This window comes from Nelumbo lutea, chromosome 2 (assembly GCF_056320005.1).
Source record: "Nelumbo lutea isolate HS-2025 chromosome 2, American lotus-T2T, whole genome shotgun sequence".
NCBI classification, from domain to species: domain Eukaryota; kingdom Viridiplantae; phylum Streptophyta; class Magnoliopsida; order Proteales; family Nelumbonaceae; genus Nelumbo; species Nelumbo lutea.
Genome location: NC_142685.1, coordinates 83,598,975 through 83,622,731, shown reverse-complemented (window position 1 = coordinate 83,622,731; position 23,757 = coordinate 83,598,975). Strand labels below are relative to the sequence as shown.

Here is a 23,757-nt window from a genome sequence, read left to right as displayed (position 1 = left end):
CAGAGTAATCTGAACTGGCCAACCTTGTAACAGCTCGGGATATAACTCGCCGAACTGGCCAACCTTGTAACAGCTCGGGATATACTTTGCCGAACTGGCCAACCTTGTAACAATTTGGGATACACCTCGCCGAACTGGCCAACCTTGTAACAGTTCGGGATACACCTCGCCGAGCTGACCTGCCCTATAGATACCTCCGAACTCAAGACTTCACCTCGCTCACCACTCCGCATCACCTTCTGGGCACCAAAACCAAACAAGTCGTACCATGCCTGACACTGAGGAAGTCCGTGCCTGAGGGCGTTGCACCTAAATGACTTGGGATCTGACGCTTGGCGGCTGCACTCTAAACAGCCACCTGCCACCGTCACTGACACCGCCATCTCCAGTTAGAGAGACGGATAGGCAGTGACGGTTCTGTCCTAGCAGAAAGGACGACGGCCGAATTGACAAGCGCAAGGGTAATCATACCCGACCTGACAAGGGCCTCGAAGCGAGTGCGCAAAGTGATTATAAGAGCCCCCTGCCCCCAACAAACAAGGTATGCAAACTTTGCGCTATCTGGTGTTATCTTGCTGTTGAAGGATTCTAACTTGAGCTTCGGAGCTGCTACACCGGGTTCCCCCTCGGAGCTTCCTCATCTCCTCCATTTCAGGTTCCCCGCTACCTAGTTCAGAAGCAAGGTCGTTGACAGCTAAGACCGGCCGGATCGCGGTTCATCAATTGGCGCCGTCTGTGGGAAATGCTTCAAAAAGCCTCCCTCCAAACTTCCATAACCCCTTTTCTTCAAAAAACCCAACACTCATGGCCTCCTCCAGCAACGCTGGACGTGGCACGGAGACAAACACCACCGGGGAACAACTTCAAGTCCCCGTGGTGTGCGTTGGACAGTTCACCATCCCCCTTTCGGTGGATGGAATCCCCAGCTTGAACGCGCCACAAGCAGTGGCACCCGTAAACCTTCCTACCACAAGCATCCCCTTTCCTCCCCTATTGAGACAACCTTTACTGAACCGAACGTCGTCCCCCTGGCAACCAGCCAAAACCGGTTGGACGACCTGATGCAGTGCATGCGGGCAATGCAAGCCCAAATGCAACAGTTCCAGCAGCACCAACTTCACCAGCACCAGGTACTACACAACATCTCCCAGTATCACTATCAACAACAGTTCCCCCAACTGCCACTGAACCAACCACTACTTCCACCTCGCCACCCCGCTCCGAGGCCGGTCAAGGTCTCCCCGCAAGATGAACGCCCCCACCAGGGAAAGGCCTCCCGGCCCCAAAACCCCCCTAACAGCCAGGCCTCGTCCCCAGGCCGAAGAGAGAAAAATATCATCCTCGCCTCTCATCGCCCGCGAGGTCGTCACCCCGGCGCTCCAAGCCCGAGTTCCCGCTCACGGAAAACCGATTTGGCGCCCTGGCAGCAGACTACCAGCATTCTGGGCCCATCGAGCTCGGTAACACGGAGGCCCACTCAACAACGAAGGTGGTAGACTACCAGCAGCGCCAGTACAAGGCCCACTCAACAACGAAGGCACCGGTGAAGTCGCCGAACTGCCACCCGTGTCTTGTCAGAGCTCAGAGGCAAAGAGACGAGCTCGGACGAGGTAGGAGCTGCCTCGATTCTCTCGGTTCCTTCCCCCCTCGCATCAGAACTCCTGGCGGTCCCCTTACCTAGAAATTTCAAGCTCCCACCTCTGGACAAGTACGACGGGTCCTTTGACCCCAACGACCACGTTGAGGCCTTTCAGTCCCAAATGCACTTCGCCAGGGCCAGCGAATCGGGCATGTGCGTGGCCTTTACCACCACCCTCAGGGGGGTAGTCCGCACTTGGTACAGGAACCTAGCCCCCGGGTTGATAAAGTGCTGGGCCCAGTTCATGCAGGTCTTCACCGCACACTTTATCACCAGCCAACGGTGCCCCAGAACAGAGGAAAGCATCTTCGGAGTAGTCCAAAGGGAAGGAGAGTCCATCCGGGGCTACATCAAGCGATTCAACGAAGCATGCTTGCAGATACCGCGGTTGGACCCCGCAGTGCAGCTCGCGGCGGCCAAAAGAGGGGTAACGCACAAAGAATTCAAATGGCACATGGTGACTAACCAGCCCGCAACCGTGGCCGAATTCCTCAAGCTCGCGGACAAGTTCATGAGGACAGAGGAAGAAATCAACCAACGAACCGAAGGCGGGAACGAGAAAAGAACGAGGGAAGGCGAGCTCTCCAACCCGGTCGACAGAAAAAACCCAGCCCAGGAGCCGAAGCCGAACCAGTCGTTCCGAGCTCCCCTAGCAGTTCGGACGGATTACACGCCGTTAAACACAAGGCGAACCGAGATCTTAATGACGATCAAGGACGCCCCGTACGTGAAGTGGCCACCTCGCCTAAAGGGAAGTCCGAACGAGAGAAATAAGAATTTGTATTGTAGTTTCCATAGAGACCATGGAAACTTTGTACAGTACAACCTCCGGGACGAGATAGAGGGGCTCATCCGTCGCGGATACTTGAGAAACTTTGTACAGTACAACAATAATAGCAATAAGGCAGGTCGGCAAGGGGAGCACGAAAAGGATGCCCCCGAGTCTAGCAGCAGACCTGCCGAACCGTTGCAGCGACAACCTCCGGAAGAGAGGCCAGTTCGGGGAACCATCCATGTAATTGCGGGAGGTTCGGTGGTAGCGGGGTGTACCTTGGCAGCGGCCCGAACTTCAGTTCGCGAAGCGGCCCTCAAGGAACGGAACCCCCCAAAGAGACCAAAGACCGAAGAACCATTCTTCACGGAGGACGACGCGCGAGGGGTCTTCTACCCCCATGATGACGCGCTTGTCATTAAGCTAAGGATCAGCGACTTCGAGGTCAGACGCGTACTCGTAGATTCGGGCAGCTCAGCGGACATCCTCTTTAAATCAGCATTTGACCAGCTACAGCTACAGAGGAGCGAGCTAAAGCCCCCGAACACTCCCCTAGTGGGTTTCAGCGGAGAGGAAGTCAGGCCCCTCGGAAAAGTAACAGTACCTGTGGAAGTCGGCACATGGCCTTGTGCGGTCAGACTCAACCATGATTTCTTGGTGGTCGCGACCCCCTCCCCATACAATGCCATAATAGGGCGGCCGATCACGCATATCCTACGGGCGGTGGTCTCCACCTACTATTTGGCCATGAAGTTCCCTACGGACTTCGGTGTGGGGGTAGCACGGGGCGACCAGCTTGAGTCCCGCAAGTGTTATGTTGCCGCCGTGAAGGGAAAAACCAAGGCGGCCAACGACCTCGAACTAGAGCGGCCTGCGGAGCAAGGTGAGGAACGAGCTTTGCCCATGGAGGAAACGGTCGCAATCCCGACTTCGGCTACGGACCTAGCTCGCACACTTCAGATCGGAGCTTCCGTCGAGGAACCCCTACGAACCGAACTGGTGAGTTTTTTACTTCAAAACATAATATTGACCCTGTAGTCAGACCCGCTAGACAGAAGAAATGCAACTTAGCCCCAGAACGTTGGAGGGCGGTCGACGAGGAGGTCAAGAAGCTCCTCGTAGCAAACTTTATAAGGGAAGTCCATTACCCGAGATGGGTGGCCAACCCAGTGTTGGTAAAAAAGGCAAACGGCAAGTGGCGCATGTGCGTCGACTACACCGACCTGAACCGAGCTTGCCCGAAAGATTGCTTCCCCCTCCCCAGAATTGACCGTCTAGTAGATGCGACCTCGGGAAATGAGTTGCTAAGCTTCCTGGACGCCTACTCGGGCTACAACCAAATCCGGATGGACCCATCCGATGAGGAAAAAACCAGCTTCATAACCGAGTTCGGCCTATATTGCTACAAGGTCATGCCCTTCGAACTAAAAAATGCCGGGGCGACTTTCCAAAGACTTGTAAACATGCTGTTTCGGCCCCTGATTGGCACGAAGATAGAGTGCTATGTAGAAGACATGGTCGTCAAGACTCAGTTTTCACAAGAATTAATACAAGACTTAGATTCTGTCTTCCAAATCCTGCGTCAGTTTAGCATGAAATTGAACCCCAACAAATTTGTCTTCGGCGTCACCTCGGGAAAATTCCTAGGGTACATTGTCAATCGGTGCGGTATTGAGGCCAACCCGGACAAGATAAAAGCCATTCTAGATATGAGACCAGCTCGGAAAGTAAAAGAAGTTCAAAGGCTAAACGGCCGCATAGCCGCTCTAAGCCGCTTCATGTCCAAGTCGGCAGACCGCTACCTATCTTTCTTCAAAGCAATCAAAGGCAAAGGGTTCGAGTGGACCCAGGACTGCTAGCTCGCGTTTGACGAGCTAAAAGGTTACCTCGCTAGTGTGCCAACCTTATCCCGGCCCGAGGAGGGCGAGGTCTTAGAACTGTACCTCTCGGCAAGCGACAAGGTGGTCAGTTCGGTACTAATAAAAGAAACAGACCGGGTCCAGCGACCCATCTATTATGTTAGTAAAATTTTGCAGGGAGCAGAGACAAGGTACCCGCATGTAGAAAAGCTAGCATACGCACTAGTGACAGCAGCTCGGAAACTCCGCCCATACTTCCAGGCTCACACCGTCATCGTCCTGACTGACAAACCTCTGAGACAAGTTTTACTCAAACCCGAGGTTTCCGGTCGACTGACGAAATGGGCCATCGAACTCAGCGAGTACGACCTCCAGTACAAGCCAAGGACCGCTATTAAGGCCCAAGCTTTGGCATATTTTATCGCCGAGTGCATTATCAGCCGCGAAGACCCACAGGTCGAGCCCGAGGTCCCCAGTTCGGGCGTACCCGGAGCTCCCGAGCCAATAGAGTCTGAACCCCGTGAAGTAGCAGCCAGTGTGGCATCTCTCCTGGTCATGCGAAACATGAACTGGGATGAGGAGCCCTAGATTCTTCACGTGGATGGTTCCTCGAACCGGCAAGGCAGCGGAGCTGGAATAGTCTTATAAGGCCCGGGCGGCATGAAATTAGAATACGCACTACGCTTTGAGTTCGCGGCATCCAACGAGGCAGAGTACGAAGCATTGATAGTTGGGTTGGACCTAGCGCGAAAGGTAAAGGCAAAACACTTGGTCATCTACAGCGATTCCCAGCTCGTGGTCAACCAAGTTACGGGCGAGTATGAAGCACGCGAGTTCTCCATGATCGCATATTTGGCCAAATTAACAGAAGCCATGCTCAACTTCCAGTCACACTTCATCAGGCAAATCCCGAGGTCAGAGAACACTGAGGCCGGCGCTCTGTCCCGGTTAGCCAGCACAAGTCACAACAACATGAGAACTGTTTACATAGAGGACTTACCTCGGCCTAGTATTCTCGGGGGGACAGAGGAGGTCGCTCCCGTCTTGGAAGCAGAGCTGAGCTGGATCGACCCACTCGCGAGCTTCTTGATAGATGGAACCCTCCCTGCAGAACGCAACGCGGCCAAGAGGGTGCAGCGCCAGGCAGACAAATACGTCATAATAGACGAACGGTTATATCGACGGTCGTACATGCTCCCCTACTTGCGTTGCCTGCGACCTGCCGAAGCCGAGTTCGTACTCCGCAACACTCGTGAAGGCCTGTGCGGCGGACACTTGGGGGCAGAGCACTCACCCAAAAAGCACTTCGACAAGGATACTACTGGCCAACGATGAAGGTAGAAGCTGTCGAGCTCGTCGGAAAATGCGACAAGTGTCTGAAGCACGCCAATATCCACCATCAACCTGCCTCCGACCTCAAATACCTAGCCAGCCCGTGGCCCTTTGCACAATGGGGCATCGACCTCCTGGGGCCATTCCCACCACCAACAGGTGGAAGAAAATTCCTAGTTGTTGCAGTAGATTACTTTACGAAGTGGATAGAAGCCGAACCTCTGGCAACTGTTACGGCCCGAAACATACAAAACTTCTTTTGGAAGAACATAGTATGTTGCTTCGGGTGCCAAAACATGGGGATTCAACACCACCTCTGGCAACTCGATATCTTCGACAACGACAAGCAGTTTGAGGATATCAAGTTCCAAGAGTGGTGCCAGAACATGGGGATTCGGCAAAACTTCACATCAGTCGCGCACCTGCAGGCAAACGGTCAGACGAAAGTAACGAACAGAGCCATCCTGCGCGGACTGAAAGCACGTCTGGATCGAGCTAAGGGATTGTGGGCCGAAGAGCTACCAAGTGTCTTATGGGCTCACCGAACTACAGAAAAAACCGCCACGGGAGAAACCCCCTTCAACCTCACCTATAGCACTGAAGCAGTGATCCCGGCGGAAATCGAAGTACCAACATTGCGACTAGAAACATACGACGATCGGACGAACGGAGACGAGTTACGTACCAACCTTGACCTATTGGACGAGGTAAGGGACCTCGCGCACATCCGAACGGCGGCATACCAGCAGCAGGTAGCTCGCTACTACAATACCAGAGTAAAGCAACTAAGCTTCCGAGTCGGCGACCTGGTCCTTCGTAAGATTATGGTGCCCGAACCTGGCGTGGGCAAACTTGGACCAAACTGGGAAGGGCCCTATAAAGTAAAAAGAGCGCTCGGGGGGGCATACGAACTCGAAACCTTGGAAGGCAAACAAGTACCTCGAGCATGGAACATCGTGAACTTAAGGCAATACTACCTATAAACCGCCAAGCGAAGTGGACGAAATCAGGTCCTATGTGCCACGATGCAGAGCCAAGAGGAACCTCGGCGTAAACAAGCAAAGAAGTCGAGCATATTATCAACTCGGCAAAAAATCAGTTCGCTGCAAAAAGCCTTCGCGGAAAAACAGGTCGCGGAAGTATAATAACCTGGACAAGAAAGTGGCATATTCAGTTCAACAAAGAACCAGCGGACCGAACTCCCTACGGGAGGCCCGAACTCACCCTTGGCCCAAAACCAGAATAATCCGAACTGGTCAACCTTGTAACAGCTCGAGATATACCTCGCCGAACTGGCCAACCTTGTAACAGCTCGGGATATACTTCGCCGAACTGGCCAACCTTGTAACAGTTCGGGATACACCTCGCCGAATTGGCCAACCTTGTAACAGTTCGGGATACACCTCGCCGAACTGGCCAACCTTGTAACAGTTCGGGATACACCTCGTCGAGTTGACCTGCCCTATAGATACCTCCGAACTCAAGACTTCACCTCGCTCACCACTCCGCATCACCTTCTGGGCACCAAAACCAAACAAGTCGTACCATGCCTGACACTGAGGAAGTTCGTGCCTGAGGGCGCCGCACCTGACTGACTTGGGATTTGACGCTTGGCGGCCGCACTCTAAACGGCCACCTGCCACCGCCATTGACACCGCCATCTCCAGTTAGAGAGACGGTTAGGCAGTGACGGTTCTGTCCCAGTAGAAAGGACGACGACCGAATTGACAAGCGCAAGGTTTATCATACCCGACTTGACAAGGGCCTCAGAGCGAGTGCGCAAAGTGATTATAAGAGCCCCCTGCCCCCAACAAACAAGGTATGCAAACTTTGCGCTATCTGGTGTTATCTTGCTGTCGAAGGATTCTAACTTGAGCTTCGGAGCCGCTACACCGGGTTCCCCCCCGGAGCTTCCTCATCTCCTCCATTTCAGGTTCCCCGCTACCTAGTTCAGAAGCAAGGTCGTTGACAGCTAAGACCGGCCGGATCGTGCTTCATCAGTTTCCTTCAGAGAGAGTGCATCCCCGATCATTACCTTTGTCCGACAAAGGGGCTGATCCTGTCACTATGATCACCCACTCAGATGAATTATCGGACTGTCCCAACATACCCAGGTTTTGACCCCCTCTAAGGATCTCATTGATTGGCATATCAAAGACAACCCAATCCGACACCTAGTGCAGTATCATAATCGAGTCTAGGGGTGAGGTGTAACTTTCTAGTCTTGCCCACTAATCACCAAGGTCCAGGGCAATACTAGAAATCTGGTCCGGTTCAGGGTTTCAAGTAAACCTACACTGCATGTACCTCGGGTCTCACCTTGGCAGCTGAGACAGGCCACCCCAACACTTGGCGGCACACCAGTGTCAGCCTTAGCAAGATAAATCTCCCCAGACTTATCCAACGACTGTGAACATTCTAAACTAACACAAGTCTCATTATGTGTCCAGTTTAAGGGTATTACACAGAAACATACCAAGGGAACATGAATCAAATATGCACTTTTATTCATTTACAATAAACTCATAAAGTACATCATCTTGATTGAAGCTAAGGGCTACTATAACATGAATCAAATATGTACTTTATTCATTTACAATAAATGTCAAAAGTATATCAATCTGATTGGAGCTAAGGGCATACAACTGTCTAACATGAACAAGGGCTTTTGGAGCAAGGGAGAAGAGAGAGAGAGTTAGAGAATGCATGGTTTGATCTCTACCACTTCACCCTATATATAGAGCTTTCCTAATTGGATTAGATCTTGATAAAATAGATCTCCATACCCATTTCCAAACCCATACATGCGACATCATTAACTGGTCTTACTAGTAATGGGCTTAGGTGCATTTACTTTAGTGATTCACATAGATAGGCATTGCAAGTCTTCCTAGGTCTGATTTATGTATGGAGTGGGATCCACAAAGGTCTCATATAAGTCCATATGGATTCAGCCTATGTCTGGAAAGAGAGGCCAAATTCACTGTACAAGGGCAATGAATCCCTGAGCCAATCAAGTTGGGTTTAGTCTAGGCCCAACAGGCCAACACTTAAGTATTAGCTATCCTTGGTTTCAGCCACCCTATGAAGCCCAAGGATAATGGAATGATATGAAATCAAGTCCATCAGGTTATAAGCCTTATAATGGTCTCTTGCCCTTAACCTCTCAACCCTAAATGATCAATACACTTCTCACAAATGGATCTCGGGATTAAAACCTTTTGCATTTTTTTTTAGAAAATAATATGATATAAATATGAATACACTTTGCAAAGCTGATTTCAAATACAATTGAAATCCATTGTCGGCAGTTTTAGTATTCCATCATAGAGTGTAAACCCTAATATTCACTTTGTCTAGCAAAGGGGCTGATCCAATAGCTATGATCACCTATTCAAGTAATATCTTAAACTGCTCCAACATGCCTAGGTATTTGACCCTAGATGGGTCTCATTGGTTGGCATATCAAAAGTAGCTTATTACTTTAAGACCTAGTGTAGTATTATAATCAAATCTGGGGTTAAGTGCAATTTTCTAGTTTTGCCCATCTTCTCCAAAGTCTAGGGTATAACTGGAAATTGGTCCAAGTTTAGTGCTTCTCTTAAACACCCACTGATTGTACTTGGAGTCCAATCGACAACACATCAATGTCAGCCTTGTTAGGTTCAATGCTTCACTAATAACAAAATCACATGATTTTCTAAAGGGTGAAGAAAGGAAAAATGAATTCATCAAAAAAAAAGAAAGGAGAAATGAAGCATGTTTGAAACCTTGCCCTCTATAAGTTTTAAGGATGAAAGAGGTGGTCACAAATTCAACTGAAGGTACTATCGACCGACTTAAGTTTTTAAATAAATGCTTGTTTGGTCATTTCGTCAACTTAGAACCAGATGTTGAAGAAGTTTGGAGTTGGGCAGTGATTGAATGAAAGCCAAGTAGGCAATTCCAGGTGAATAGAATTGGCGCGGGGTTCTTTCTATTCTCCTTCAGTAGTGAGAAAGAAGCTTCGGATATTGTTGAGCGTAGACAAGATCAAGTATGGGTCCAGAGTTAAGATTGGGGAGGTGGATGTTGAAGAAGTTTGGAGTTGGGCGGTGACTGAATGGAAGCCAAGTAGGCAATTCTAGGTGAGAAGAATCGATGTGGGGTTCTTTCTATTCTTCTTCAGTAATGAGAAAGAAGCTTCAGATATGGTTTAGCGCGAAAAGGATCAAGTCTGGGATCTAGAGCTAAGACTGGGGAGGTGTAATCCTCTTGTTGGTGCGATGAGAAACATGGGACCTTCAAGTTTCATCTGGATTAACATTTTCGACATTCCTCTCCATGCTTGGAGTTTCCAAACTTTCAGGGCTATTAGTGATGCTTGTGGGATTTTTAGGTTCATCGATTCAAGAACTTTGTATTGGAAGAACTTAACGACTGAGCGTATCTTAATTGAGGTGGAGGAAATTCATCTTGTTCCAACATCCCTTTTGCTTCACTTTGGCAGAGAACTTTTCAAATTAAGAGTGGTTATGGAAGTTACTTTCCCTGGTGGTTGGATTGATTTTCCTCTTCTTGAGTAAGGAGGAAGTGTATCTCGAGCTCCATCCAGTTCGAGAAGGTGGAAGTCGAAAAAAACTACTCTCAGAAATAGTTTTGGAGGATGAAGATGAGGGTAGTTTGGGAATAAAAAAAGATATCAGTTTCAGTGAGGTTGGAAAGTCTCTTCAAGGGATTTATTGCGTTGGGGAAGGACATGCCAGGTGATGGGGGACAGGACCCACTCAGTGTCAAGTGATGGGGGTGTTGGAAAGTCTCTTCAAGGGATTTCCTACGTTGGGGAAGGAGATGTCACCGGGGCCCACTCTTCAATGCCTTTATCAATTCATGTGAGTAGGCCTCGTGTTCCATTCAAGGTAGGGTAATAAAAGGTTTGCAACAACTTTTAAAACCGTAGTTAAAGGAAGGCGACCGAGTTGCTTCATTTTGTACGTGTCTCAAAAGCAAAAGAAAGGTCAGAATTCACAAGGGGTCAAAGCTGAAAGCTTTTGAGAGACCTACAAACGGGATAACTTCTATTGACGCGACCTGTAACCCTAGCTATAATGAAGGTGATCCTGGTAGTTGCAATCAAAACAGGGGAAAATTGGTAGTTTTAGAAGCTATGAGTCCAATAGGGAACTTGTGGTGTCTCGAAGCTCTAGAAATAGGGCGACTCTGGTCATTGTGATCAAAGCAGTAGAGTTGGTAGAAGATCTTGAAGATGCTTTTCCAAAGAAGAGCTCTAGGCCAACATCCAAGGCCCCTCTCTCTCGACCGAAAAGGAAATCACAATTAATGCAGATAGGGAGATTCGCGAAGAAAAGGAGATTGGTTTGATGAAGAAGGAGAATGATGCCAGTGGGTTTGCTGTTGCCACCCTAGAAGGAGACAGTGCTCCTATTGAGGAATTTCATTCCCTATCCCAGTTCAAAAACAAGGTTGTTGATGTTGTTGATCTTTGTGTTTTCAAGGAAGTGGTGATCGGGAAGTTAGGCATGGATTTGGGCAGGGGGGCTAAGAAAAATTTAAGCGGGACTGACTCTGTGACATCCAAGAAGGTTTGAGGAGCCTTGGAGTTAGATACTCTCATACTGTTCACGCAACCAAAGTTTTTTCCCTTCTGAAACTTGGTTTGGTTGGGTCTGGACATACGGAGAACTATAAAAGGGTGTATAGAAGAAGGAACAGTGAGACCTCCAAAACATCAGAGAAAGCTCTTGATGTTGAGAACTCTCAGAATATTTCGAACCCATGTCTTGCTAGGGACTGGTCATCTTGTTGGTACTCCTGAAAAGGATTCCAATTCTGGTGTTAGAGAACCTCATAAATGTCTCAAAGAGGAGGTGGAGAAAACCGGTGTTGTCTCTTTCAAGACAGTGGCTAGAAAGGATGTAGAAATTGGTAAAAGCTTGGGTTTGTTTATCTAGGGAGGTGAGGATTTTTCCTTAAAAGCTTTTGAAGAGTTTAAGAGGAGGAAGGAAGAAAGATCGAGAAAAGGGTTAATTGGAGGAGGGAGATGGGATGAAGATGGTGACAACCAAGAGGAGTTTTTTGATGGGGAAGTCTAGCTTATCTCTTCTATTAGTTTCTTTTGTGCCGTGTGAAGTTGTCCTTTTGTTTTTGGTCTAGTTTTTGGTGCCAAAGGAGTTAGTTTTGCTATTCCTTTTGGAGTCTTTGTCTACTGTTGTAGTGTAAGAAGTGTTTGAGTCAGTCTTTCTTCTTTCAGGTGATTTCTTATCACCTTCCTTTGTATTTCTTTTTATTTTAATGAAATTTATCTTTACTTTTCAAAAATAAACTCCCCAAGTTTATCCGATGGCTGAGAACATTCTTAATGAACAAGTCTCATTAGTATTCAATTTAAGGAGTATTTCATAGAAGCACACCAATCTGAACATAAAACAATAATGCACTGATTGGAGCTAAGGGCATACATAAATGTTAGTGTACATTACTACATAAATGTTAGTGTACATCAATCTAATTGAAGCTAAGGGCATACATTATCTCATAGGATTTGAGATTTCATCTCATTTATGGTTTTTTTTTTGATAAGTGATAAGTGGAATTTTATTAATAATTATAGAAACTAATAGTAGATACAGTATAGAAGCTTCAAGAGGCATGAGCTGCTGTCTCATATAGAAAACAGATTTACAATTGAGCCCAAAATAAGTTCTTCCTAAACACCCCTTGCTTAGCTAGAGAATCTGCCATCCCATTAGTTGATCTTCTCTCCCATTGAACTCCCACTGTTATGTTGCCAATTAACCATTTCAATCTTCTCACCGCCCCCTTATAGGACCAGGCTACAGTCTCCGGCTCCTTCAGCCACCCAGTTACCACATTAGAATCACCTTCTATCAGCAGGTTCCCAACGTTCAGTTCTCTAGCAAGTTGTGCTCCCTGTAAAACTGCTTGAACCTCTGCATTAACCGCATCCCTTACTCCAATTGGGCCAGAAAATAATGCAACCATAGCTCAACCTCTTGGGGAATAGATCCTCAAAGTCAATGTCCTAGTCATCAAGATCTTTAGGAGTAGACCGACAAGTATACAACTTCTTTTATCTTATGAGGAAATTTTAAGTTGTAATTCATGATAATTTGGAAGTTGGAAAAATTTAACTTCAAAAACTTCGATTGTACATTTCAGTGGAGTCTGATCAGCTTGGATGGCTCATATTTGTTTGGATATTTGTTATTTTGTTTGGGTTGGGCAAAGTTGAAAATTATGCTCACTTTGAAATGTTTTGTTTACCTCAACATTTTCTTGGGAGAAAATCTGAAATTTGGCAATCTGAGTTACATCGTAACCAGATACCATATTTGTTCATTTGGTACTTGCAATTCCTTATCCACCACCCAACATGATATGATGATAATGGCATGACGCTATTGGGTTCAAAATTCCTGGGAGGAAAAGACTTATGCTTGACCAAGATTAAAGACTTTATTTTCTAAACTATCTATTTAACCATACTCCTGTTGATTATTCTATGATCATTTTTAAGTTACAAAATTTCGATTTGGGTGTCAATTCATCTCCTGTTTTCTTGCTAATGACTCCTAACAACTGTAGGGACGAATATTGGTGTTTGTGGTTGAAGATGGGAAGTTGCAGCTAATTGTAGAGAAGGAAACTAAAGGTGCAGTTTACTCTCTCAATGCCTTCAATGGAAAGCTTCTTGCTGCTATTAATCAAAAGATTCAATTGTACAAGTGGATGTTACGGGATGATGGTTCACGTGAGTTGCAATCTGAGTGCGGACACCATGGGCACATACTTGCCTTATATGTACAAACTCGTGGAGATTTCATTGTTGTCGGTGATCTGATGAAATCAATCTCATTGTTAATATATAAGGTATTTTCATCCTTTTGGGGTATATACTGGTGCCATTTAATATCATTATGACATCAAAACTGTTGTAATCAGTTTTTTATTGCTTTTGATGGTCATAACCAAAATCTTAAAGGCCTTGGTAATGGAACTAGTAAACCCTGTAATGGGGGCTCCAGGGGCCAACTTGAAGCCCAGTAAACTTCCAAAACCAACTTGGTCAATCCAATCAAGTAGGAGAAGATTACTATAAACCTTCCTATAAAGCAATGATATCATATAACTGGATTAAATGGTAATCCAGTGTTTTAAAAGGCATGCCTAGGTGCATAATTGAGGTCTATTTTGAGGCATGCATGCCTTAAACTCGAGCTATGCCCCCTTTTAAAAGGGGTGTGCCTGGTGTGTGTATGTGTGTACCTAGTGCACCTTACATTTTGTAAGTTTCCTTTTTCACTATCTTTTATACAATCATTTAATCTTTATGTTTTACACCTTTGTTATGGTTTATAACTTCTATGTTACTTATCATTGGAGTTTGTGCATCAGCAATGGTCTATCAACTTTTAAAAGAAACAAAAGGCCAAGACCTCTTGAATACCTAAAGCCCTAGTTGTTGTGGATAGGATCTCAGATGGAAACATTTTCACTAAAGAAACAACAAAAAGACAACTAATCTCTGATCCCTAACCATAAAATATATTAAACTGCAACCAAAATCACAAAACCAACCCCCGTATATATACTGGCCAAAAGGTCAAGTTGACGGTGTTACTGCCAAACTTCCATATGGTCTTATTTTGGCTCATTGGCCCTTCACCTCCAAAAAGTTCCAAACTTATGGTTAGGAATGCAAGATGTCTAACATCACACAAGTTACTTCAAGTGATGCAAATAAGAGATAGCCAAACATGGTTAGAATTTCATATGCTTGGATTGCCAAGTGATTTGTTTCCTTTTCACTTTCACTTTGAATTTGTCTTATATTTTATACTTTTGTTTTTATTTTGGCTAATTGAATTTTTAAAACATTTGATTTCTTTTAAAACCAACCTACTTGGCTGATCCAAGCAAGTATACAAGATTACTATATCATCATCATCATCATCATCTAAGCCTTGTTCAGTGCCATATCCAAGCAATGATATCATATTGTTGAAGATTAATTAGTTTTATGATGTTTTTCTAAGTAGATGTTTTATATATGTTTTTGTGTCCAAATTTTATTATGTTTTTGTGTGTTATATATGCTGTTTTATGTTTTGCCGCCCTATAAGGGCATAGTTGTCTTTGTACTGTTCTATTATTTTAGTATAAATAATAAGTGAAGGGGGTGTGGTCAGATTATTGCTCTCTTTTCTTTCAAACTTCTCTTCTCTTTTTCTCCTTCTCTCTTCTCCATTCAAGAAATTACTTTCTTTCATATTTTTTGATTCAGCATATTCCTACTTGGTATCAGAGCATCAGCTAGGGTTTCTTGAAGCATTCTCATGCAGCCCTAGATCAGCCGACTGCATGAAGTAGTAAAGGGCTGATTGATCTACTATAGATTGCCCAGTTCTTGGAGTTTTTGGTGGGATCTAGACATCAGGAAGGTGATCTACTGTTCGACAACAAAATTTGGAAGAACTGGAGTACGGGCAACAAAATTTGGGCACCCAAGTATTGTTAGTTTTCTTTTGATTTTTTGAAGAGGGCGGTTTGGTTTCTAGAATTTTCTAGGCATCCCGGAGTGATCGATTCACTTTTCTCTCTGTTGGGAGGCGTGGGGAGGAGAGAGATTTCCCTCCAGTTAGGGTTTCTTCTGGAAGGGTTGGTTTTTGTGTGTGATATTAAATTATTTTTTGAAGGTCTCCAATCTATTTTTTTCTTACTGTTGAACTGTTTGAAGTAAAATGGAGAGTTGGAATACCGAGATGGGATCTACCGGTACTATGGGGCTGGGTGTTGGAGGTAGCAGTGATATTTTTGGGTCTAGGATCATTACTACAGAAAAAACTTGATGGTACAAATTATCTGGAGTGGGCACAATCAGCTAAGATGGTTATTGGTGCCCGTGGAAAATTAGGGTATCTCACTGGGGAGGAGAAGAAACCTGATACAGACTCTTCCCGATGGGTGCAAGAGAATTACATGGTAATGTCCTGGCTGTGTAATTCTATGTTACCTCATATTGCAAAAAAATTCCTATGGGATAATACTACTAAGGAGATTTGGGATGGAGTGACTGAAACCTACTCTCAGAAGCAAAATGAAGCCAGAGCCTATCAGTTAAGAAATCAGGTGATAAGTATGAAACAGGGAGAAAAACCTCTTGCTGTGTATTTCTCTATGCTGAAAACCCTATGACAGGAAATAGATCACTTAGAAACTATGGTATGGGAAAGTGTAAATGATGCAGCAACTTATCACAGACTGGTAGAGAGGAATAGGGTTTTTGAGTTCTTGGCAGGACTGAACCCTGAATTTGACATTGCTAGGCAGCATATTCTTTCTAGGGAGGGTGTGACACTCTCTCAGGCCTATGCTTTTGTCTCGGGAGAGGAGAGTAGGAGGAATGTAATGCTGAGACATCCTGAGATTGACCAGTCGGCTATGGTTGGTACAACAAAACCTAAGCCGAATGGAGACAGGGGGAGTAGTGAGACTAGAAGGGAAGAAGGACTTGGTGTGTGATATTGCAAGAAGCCTAAGCATACCAGGGACACTTGTTGGAAGCTTCATCCAAATCTTATGCCTGCTCGGATAAGAAACAAGAAGGGAAATGCAAATGTAATCACTATAGGAGACTCTTCAACCCCATCTCCCAAACTGATTGGGAATCCATTGCAGTAGCAACAGTGATAACAGAATTGGAGAGGTTTGGACAGCTTATGAGTAAGAAAGATTCGCCCAGCTCTGACCTTCCAGATGGACAGCAGAATGCAGGAGCCAACTACACCACTTCCTTTACACATACAGGTAGTTCATATGCAACTGCAAATCTTGCATCCACTTCAGGTAAGGAGGGACCTCCCTAGATTATAGACTCGGGAGCATCTGAGCATATGCTAATGCCCCTACCTTTTCAAATTCCTATCAATTGTGCTCTGGTAGAGACAGAGTCTCTACAACAGATGGTTCACATATGCCCATTTCTAGGAAGGGGACAGTTAGAGTGACCGATGATATAACTCTGTCTTCTATTTTACATGTCCCTAAACTTCATACCAACCTACTGTCTGTTAGTTCTTTGACAAAAAATTTGAATTGTGCTATGACCTTTCTTCCTGGTAATTGTGTTTTGTAGGATCTGGAGTCAAAGAAGATGATTGGGAGTGGTCATGAGGTGAATGGAGTCTACCTTCTGGATGAGATTCCGAGACATCAGGGCCATCATGTTAGCAGTATTAGTAGTAGTAGTGAGTCAGAGTCAATGAACCAGATTATGCTTTGGCACAAGCGCTTGGGACATCTTTCTTTTAGTTCTTTGAAATGTCTTTTCCCAAAGTTGTTTGAGTCTGTTCAATTATCTACTTTGGAGTGTGAGAGTTGTCAGTTAGGAAAGCATTGTAGACAGTCTTTAAACCAAGTAATAAAAGTACTGCTTTTAATATTGTTCACATTGATGTATGGGGGCCATATCAAATCCCTTCCATGGGAGGATTCCGTTACTTACTCTTGTTTGTGGATGATTATACACGATATTCTTGGATATATTTGATGAGATCATGTGATGAGGTTCCTAACTTAGTACGACAATTCCACCGGATGGTTCTCACACAATTTGGAATGAGAACTAAGGCTTTTAGATCAAATAATGCCAGAGAGTACTTTGAGAAGGACCTGACCACGTATCTCTTAGAACATGGTGTAGTTCATTAGAGCAGTTGTGCATATACACCGCAACAGAATAGAATTGTTGAGAGGAAAAACAAACACATTGTGGTGGTGGCAAGGAGTCTTATGGTGTGTGCTTCAGTTCCTGTGCAGTTCTGAGGAGATGCAATTCTTACAATTGTGCATTTGATTAACCGTGTTCCTTCACGGACTTCAGGATTTAAGGTGCCATTTAGCCTTCTTTTTCCAGATGGAGAGATATTTCATATACCTCTGAGGGTTTTTGGTTGTGTTTTTTTTTTGTTCACATTCTTGGCCCTCATTGCAAGAAATTGGATCCTAAGGCCAAGAAATGTGTTTTTCTTGGGTATGCTCAGAACCAAAAGGGGTATTGTTGTTATGACCCAGTGTTGAGCAGATTTGTCACTATGGATGTTACCTTTTTTGAATCCACATTCTTCTTCTCGAGTGGTTCTCCTCAGGGGGAGAGTTTCGGGTAGAAGAACTCACAATCTGTTCCTCTTCTTGTTTCTGTGGTGCCTCCATCAGTTCAGCCAGAACCTGCACCTCCAGTTTCATTACCTGAGCCACTACGGGCAGCCTCACACCAATATCAGCGCCGACATATGATGGTTGACTCCACACATCCTCAACCCACACCACTCTCTGTCAGTCCTTCTGAAACTCCAAATTCAGCCAGCATCTACATCAGCTCAGCAACCACCTGCACCATCAATTCAACCACCACCTGCACCTCCAGTTTCATTACCTGAGCCACTACGGGCAGCCTCACAGCAATATCAGCGCCAACAGATGATGGTTGACTCCACACATCCTCAACCCACACCACTCTCTAACATTCCTTCTGAAACTCCGGATTCGGCAGATACAGTTCCAGGTATTCCTCTTGAGCCTGACCTTGTTATGTTTTTTGATGATAATGTTTGTCCCTAACACCATTGTTGCAAATGATCCCACTGACCTTGATCTTCCCATTGCACTTCTTAAGGGGAAGAGAAAGTGTACAACCCACTTCATTTTACACATCTTTCCTATAGTGCCTTATCACCCTCTTATTGTGCTTTTCTTTCTTCCTTGGATTCTATGCCTATAACCAGGAATGTTACTGAGGCTGTCGCCAAACCTGAGTGGAAAACAATCATGCAAGATGAGATGGATGCTTTGGTAAAAAACCAAACTTGGGAAATAGTTGATCTCCCCCTAGACAAGGAGACAGTCTGATGTCGATGGGTATTCACAGTGAAGTATAAAGCCGATGGCAAGATAGAGAGGTACAAGGCAAGGTTGGTAGCAAAATGGTATACTCAGACCTATGGTGTTGATTATCTGGAAACCTTTGCACCAGTAGCTAAGATGAGTTCAGTTCGGATCCTTTTATCTCTAGCAGCCACCTATTCATGGCCCTTGTTCCAGCTTGATGTCAAAAATGCTTTCCTCAATGGTGACTTACAGGAGGAGGTATATATAGACATTCCAACAGGCTTTTATGAAAATGTTGGTAAAGGAAAGGTGTGCAGACTCAGAAAATCTCTGTATTGACTGAAACAATCACTTAGGGCTTGGTTTGATAGGTTCAGAGGGGCACTCATCCGTTTTGGATATACATAAACATAGTCTGATCACACCCTCTTTGTGAAGAGGAGAGATGCTCTGGTGTCAATTCTGATTGTGTATGTGGATGGTATAGTGGTGCCAGGAAATGATCTGGAGGAGATTGATGATCTCAAAAAATCATTGCAGCAAGAATTTGAGATCAAAGATCTTGGTGAACTCAAATATTTCTTAGGGATTGAAGTTGCAAGATCCAAGCATGGGATCTTCATTTCATAGAGAAAGTATATACTTGACCTACTGCAAGAGACTGAGAAGCTGGGACCAAACCAGCAGACACTCCTATTGATCCAAATAACAGAATTAATGGTGTGGATGGTGAATTGGTAAAGGATGTGGGGAGATATCAAAGAATGGTGGGCCGACTACTATATTTGTGTATGACACGACCAAATATTTCTTATGTTGTCAGTGTTGTGAGTCAGTACATGCATGCACCTCGGGTTCAGCATTGGGAAGCTATTGAGAGAATACTTGCATATCGGAAAAAGCACCCTGGCAGAGGCATTCTTTTCTCAAATCATAAGAATCTGAAGCTAGAATCCTATATAGATGCAGACTGGGCTGGATGCTTAGATGACAGGAGGTCTACATCATGAGTGTGTACCTTTGTAGGTGGAGACTTGATCTCCTAGAAGAGTAAGAAGCAAGCGGTTGTGGCAAGGTCAAGTGCAAAGGCTGAGTATAGATCCATGGCTCATGGTGTCTCAAAACTTCTTTGGGTTAGATCTCTTTTGAGTGAGATTGGGGTGAAAGCAAAGGAACCTATGATATTATACTGTGACAATCAGGCTGCAATCAATATTACCCACAATCCAATTCAGCATGATAGGACAAAACACATTGAAGTTGATAGACACTTTATAAAAGAAAGGGTAACGACCGGAGAAGTTTGTTTGCCTTATGTCTCTTCAGAGTTGCAGCTGGTTGATTTTCCCACTAAAGGGGTGGCAAAGAACAAGCTTGAACATGATCTACACAAGTTGGGAATGTGTGACATTTACTCCCAACTTGAGGGGGAGTGTTGAAGATTAATTAGTTTGATGATGCTTTTCTAAGTAGATGTTTTATGTTAGTTGTTAGGTAGGAGGTGGGGACCACAGTAGTTATGTGAGTCCAAATTTTATTTTGTTTTTGTGTGTTATATATGCTGTTTTATGTTTTGCTGCCCTATAAGGGCATAGTTGTCGTTGCACTATTTTATTATTTTAGTATAAATAATAAGTGAAAGGGGCGGCCAGATTATTACTCTCTTTTCTTTCAAACTTCTCATCTTCTCTTCTTCTCCTTCTCTCTTCCTTCTCTCTTCAAGAAACTACTTTCTTTCATATTTTTTAATTCAGCAGATTCCTACTCATATAATTGGTTTAAATGGTCATCAGTGTTTGAAATGGTGTGCCTAGGTGCATAATTGAGGTGTACAAGGCATGTGCCTTGCCTAAACTGAGGTGATACCCCTTTAAAAGACATGTGCCTGGTTTTTATTTGTGTGTGCCTAGTGCACCTTGGGCTTTAGCTCAGGCGTTTACTTTTTCATTACCTTTTGTATGGTTCTTGTGTGTTTTATACCTTTATAATGGTCTATAACTTACTGTATTACCATTTTGTCAGTGCTTGTGTGCTAGCAATGGTTTATTAACTTCTAAAAGAAACAAAAAACAAAGACCTTTTGAATACCTGATGCCCTAGCTGTTGCGGTTAGATCTCAAAGTTTCACTAAAGAAACAACAAAAAATACAAATAATCTCTTATCCTAACCCTAAAATAGAACAAACAACAACCAAAATCACAAAAACAACGTCAAAGACCAAAAATTCAAGTTGAGGGTGCTACCCATGAATCCCCATATAGGCTTATTTGGTCTCATGGCCCTCTCTACCTCCATTAAAGCCCCATCCACTTAAGGAACGCAAAACGTCTAACGTTACATGTGTCACTTGAAGTAATGTAAATAGGAGAAAGACAAATATGGTTAGAATTTCTCATGCTTGAATTGCTAAGTACTTGAAGTACCTTTCCCCGATTTAGATCTGTTTTCTTTCACTTTCACTTTCATTTTGTCTTGTATGATTTGATCATGTTTTGGTTTGAGCCAAAAGGATTTTTAAAACATTTTATTTCTTTTAAAATGAAAGTTTTTTTTTTTGAAAATTATGGGCCTTTTTCATCTGGCTTATGCCTTAGGGTGCTAGAAGGCCCTTATGCCTCTCATTTTTAAAACACTGATGGTCACCCATCCATCCTCCTTTTATGGATTGGCAACTGGTGTCTTCCCCCTTCTCCAAGAGTGAGTAAAGTTGTTACTTCATTTTTTGTTGTGCTTTAATTTTCTTTATTTTTCAGTGGTTGGGGTATAGCCGTATAGGGTTATTAATGTGGGATTTCTAATCTTATCTTCCATTATATGCTCATTTGTTTCATAGTATTCCAGACAGCATTGGATTACCCGATTTTTACTTTTGGTTAGTGATAAAGTTACAGGACTGAGTGTCAGCCCATTTGTTCCAACAACGAAATTAAATAATGCTCAAGTTTAATGAGAAATCTGTGTATAAAAATCTCTCGTTTCTTTCAAGCCCTCCATCTATTTACTTATTATTGTTTTTAAAAGAGAGGTCATTAATTACAGAATGTTAAAGTATGTGTTTTTTTAATAATTTGTTGTCCTTGCTAGCCAAGGAGCAATGCTGAAACCATGACTTCTCCTTTCTACCATCGGAAAATGTTATGCTATTGTTTTTCCTATTTTTTTATACCAACCTCATTATGAACATGGAACATCTTTATTGGATTCTTAGCAGTTATGGGTAAGAGCCCATTCCATCATCGTTGTTAATTTTTGCTCCAAGAATTTGCCTTTTTTTTTCTCTTCCTGTGTGTTCATCTACAGCCTAATTGGTGTCATTTCCAGAATGAGGAGGGTGCAATTGAGGAGCGGGCTCGTGACTACAATGCAAACTGGATGTCAGCTGTTGAGATTCTTGATGATGACATCTACCTTGGTGCAGAAAATAACTTCAACCTTTTCACTGTTAGGAAAAACAGTGAAGGTGCAACTGATGAGGAGCGGGGTCGCCTTGAGGTGGTCGGAGAGTACCATCTTGGTGAGTTTGTCAACCGGTTCCGTCATGGCTCCCTTGTCATGCGCCTTCCAGATTCTGATGTTGGTCAGATTCCAACAATAATCTTTGGCACTGTTAATGGTGTGATTGGGGTCATTGCCTCACTTCCCCATGACCAATATGTCTTCTTGGAGAAGCTCCAGTCAAACTTAGTCAAGGTCATAAAGGGTGTAGGAGGGCTGAGCCATGAGCAGTGGAGATCATTCAACAATGAGAAGAGAACAGCAGATGCTAAAAATTTCTTGGATGGGGATTTAATTGAGTCATTCCTTGATCTTAGCCGGAGTCAAATGGAAGAAATTTCAAAGGTAATGTGTGTTTCAGTGGAAGATCTCTGCAAGAGAGTAGAAGAGTTGACAAGGCTCCATTGATGTTGTGGTTATTGCCTCACTTCTCAGTTCTAAATTGTTCTATATGTTTTTATTTTTGTAAAATGTACTATGTATTGCTTTGTATTTCACTGTACTGAAGCAGACAGGATACTTCCTGATAAAAAAAAAAAGGTTGGGGGACAAACATGACGGTTTTTCTTTTTTTTTCTTTTTTTTTTTTTAATGCTGGCTTCCATACGCAAAAGGGAACAATTGCAAATAAATTGTTGACCTGTAAAATTTTTTAGAATTTGTTGTATAGCCAATTCTGTAGTAATCTTAAGTTGTCCATTATAATATTAGAATCAAATAGTAAGTTTGCACGTGACAATTTTAGATGATAATAATGATAATAATAATGTTTAGTTGCCACATGGACAAAAGAAGGTTTTGTTTTTGGATAATTTTTTTTTAATTATTGGATATAGATCTAATTAATAGAATTTATTTATGAAAAAATACTTTAAATTGAGAGAAAATGAGATCTGATCTCATATAGAAAGTAGGAAATACACTGTTTTTAAAAATATTAAAAGAAATGTTCTTTGGTTTCTAAGAAAAATTAATGGAGTAATGACTATATAGATTCTTGATATTAATACTAATAGTGACGTAATTGTGTATAAAATATTAAACATTCCATCTTTGTTATATCATAATGTTTTTATATTATATGTAATGGGGGTTTTATGAATGATAAGAAGGGTACTTTTGGATTTTGTATTTATAATAGCTATTTTAATTTTGTTGTTGATGCAGTTGGTAAAATGGGTTTGGTTAAAGAGCCATGTGAGGTAGAGTTTATAACAGATTTTAAAGCTTTGTCATTCACTTATCGGAGAGTATGATAACAGTATAAACATGTTCGTATTATACCCTAAAATGTTAGACTTTTAAATGAATTTTGCATATGAGAGAGCCCCTTGCTTCTTTGTGCTATAAATTAGGGATGGCAACTTTCCCCATCCCCAACGAGGACTTGGCTTGGGCTGGGGAAGGGGATTGATATATATATATATATATATATATATATCAAAACATATTTAAAACATTATTTATAATTTAAAATTTTTATTTATTTTAATTAAATTTATTTTTCAAAAAAATACTATTATCTAAAAATAATTTCAAAAATTCGAGTCCTCGCAGGGAACCTATCCCCGTCATGGATTGGGGATGGAGGACAAATTTTATTCTAGACGGGGATCGATGACGAGGATGGGGTTAATTTCAAAATCGGGGGTGGGGATGGGGAATATGACCCCCACCTCGAACCTGCCCCGTTGTCATTCCTACTATAAATGAGTTGGATTTGGATCGAATTGAGCAAAATTCAAATATGATT

General features: G+C 43.6%; 1 protein-coding gene across 1 annotated transcript in view; it reads left to right on the top strand.

Moving 5' to 3' along the window:
* The window catches only part of LOC148871657 (DNA damage-binding protein 1), a 110,801-nt gene extending 88,112 nt beyond the window's left edge, over positions 1 to 22,689 (top strand). Inside the window, exons 19-20 of the mRNA XM_088970268.1 lie at positions 13,208 to 13,492; positions 21,831 to 22,689. Of these exons, the coding sequence (XP_088826394.1) occupies positions 13,208 to 13,492; positions 21,831 to 22,412 (867 nt within the window). The 3' untranslated portion in view covers positions 22,413 to 22,689. The remainder of the gene's footprint in view (positions 1 to 13,207; positions 13,493 to 21,830) is intronic.
* The last annotated feature ends 1,068 nt before the right edge of the window (positions 22,690 to 23,757 follow it).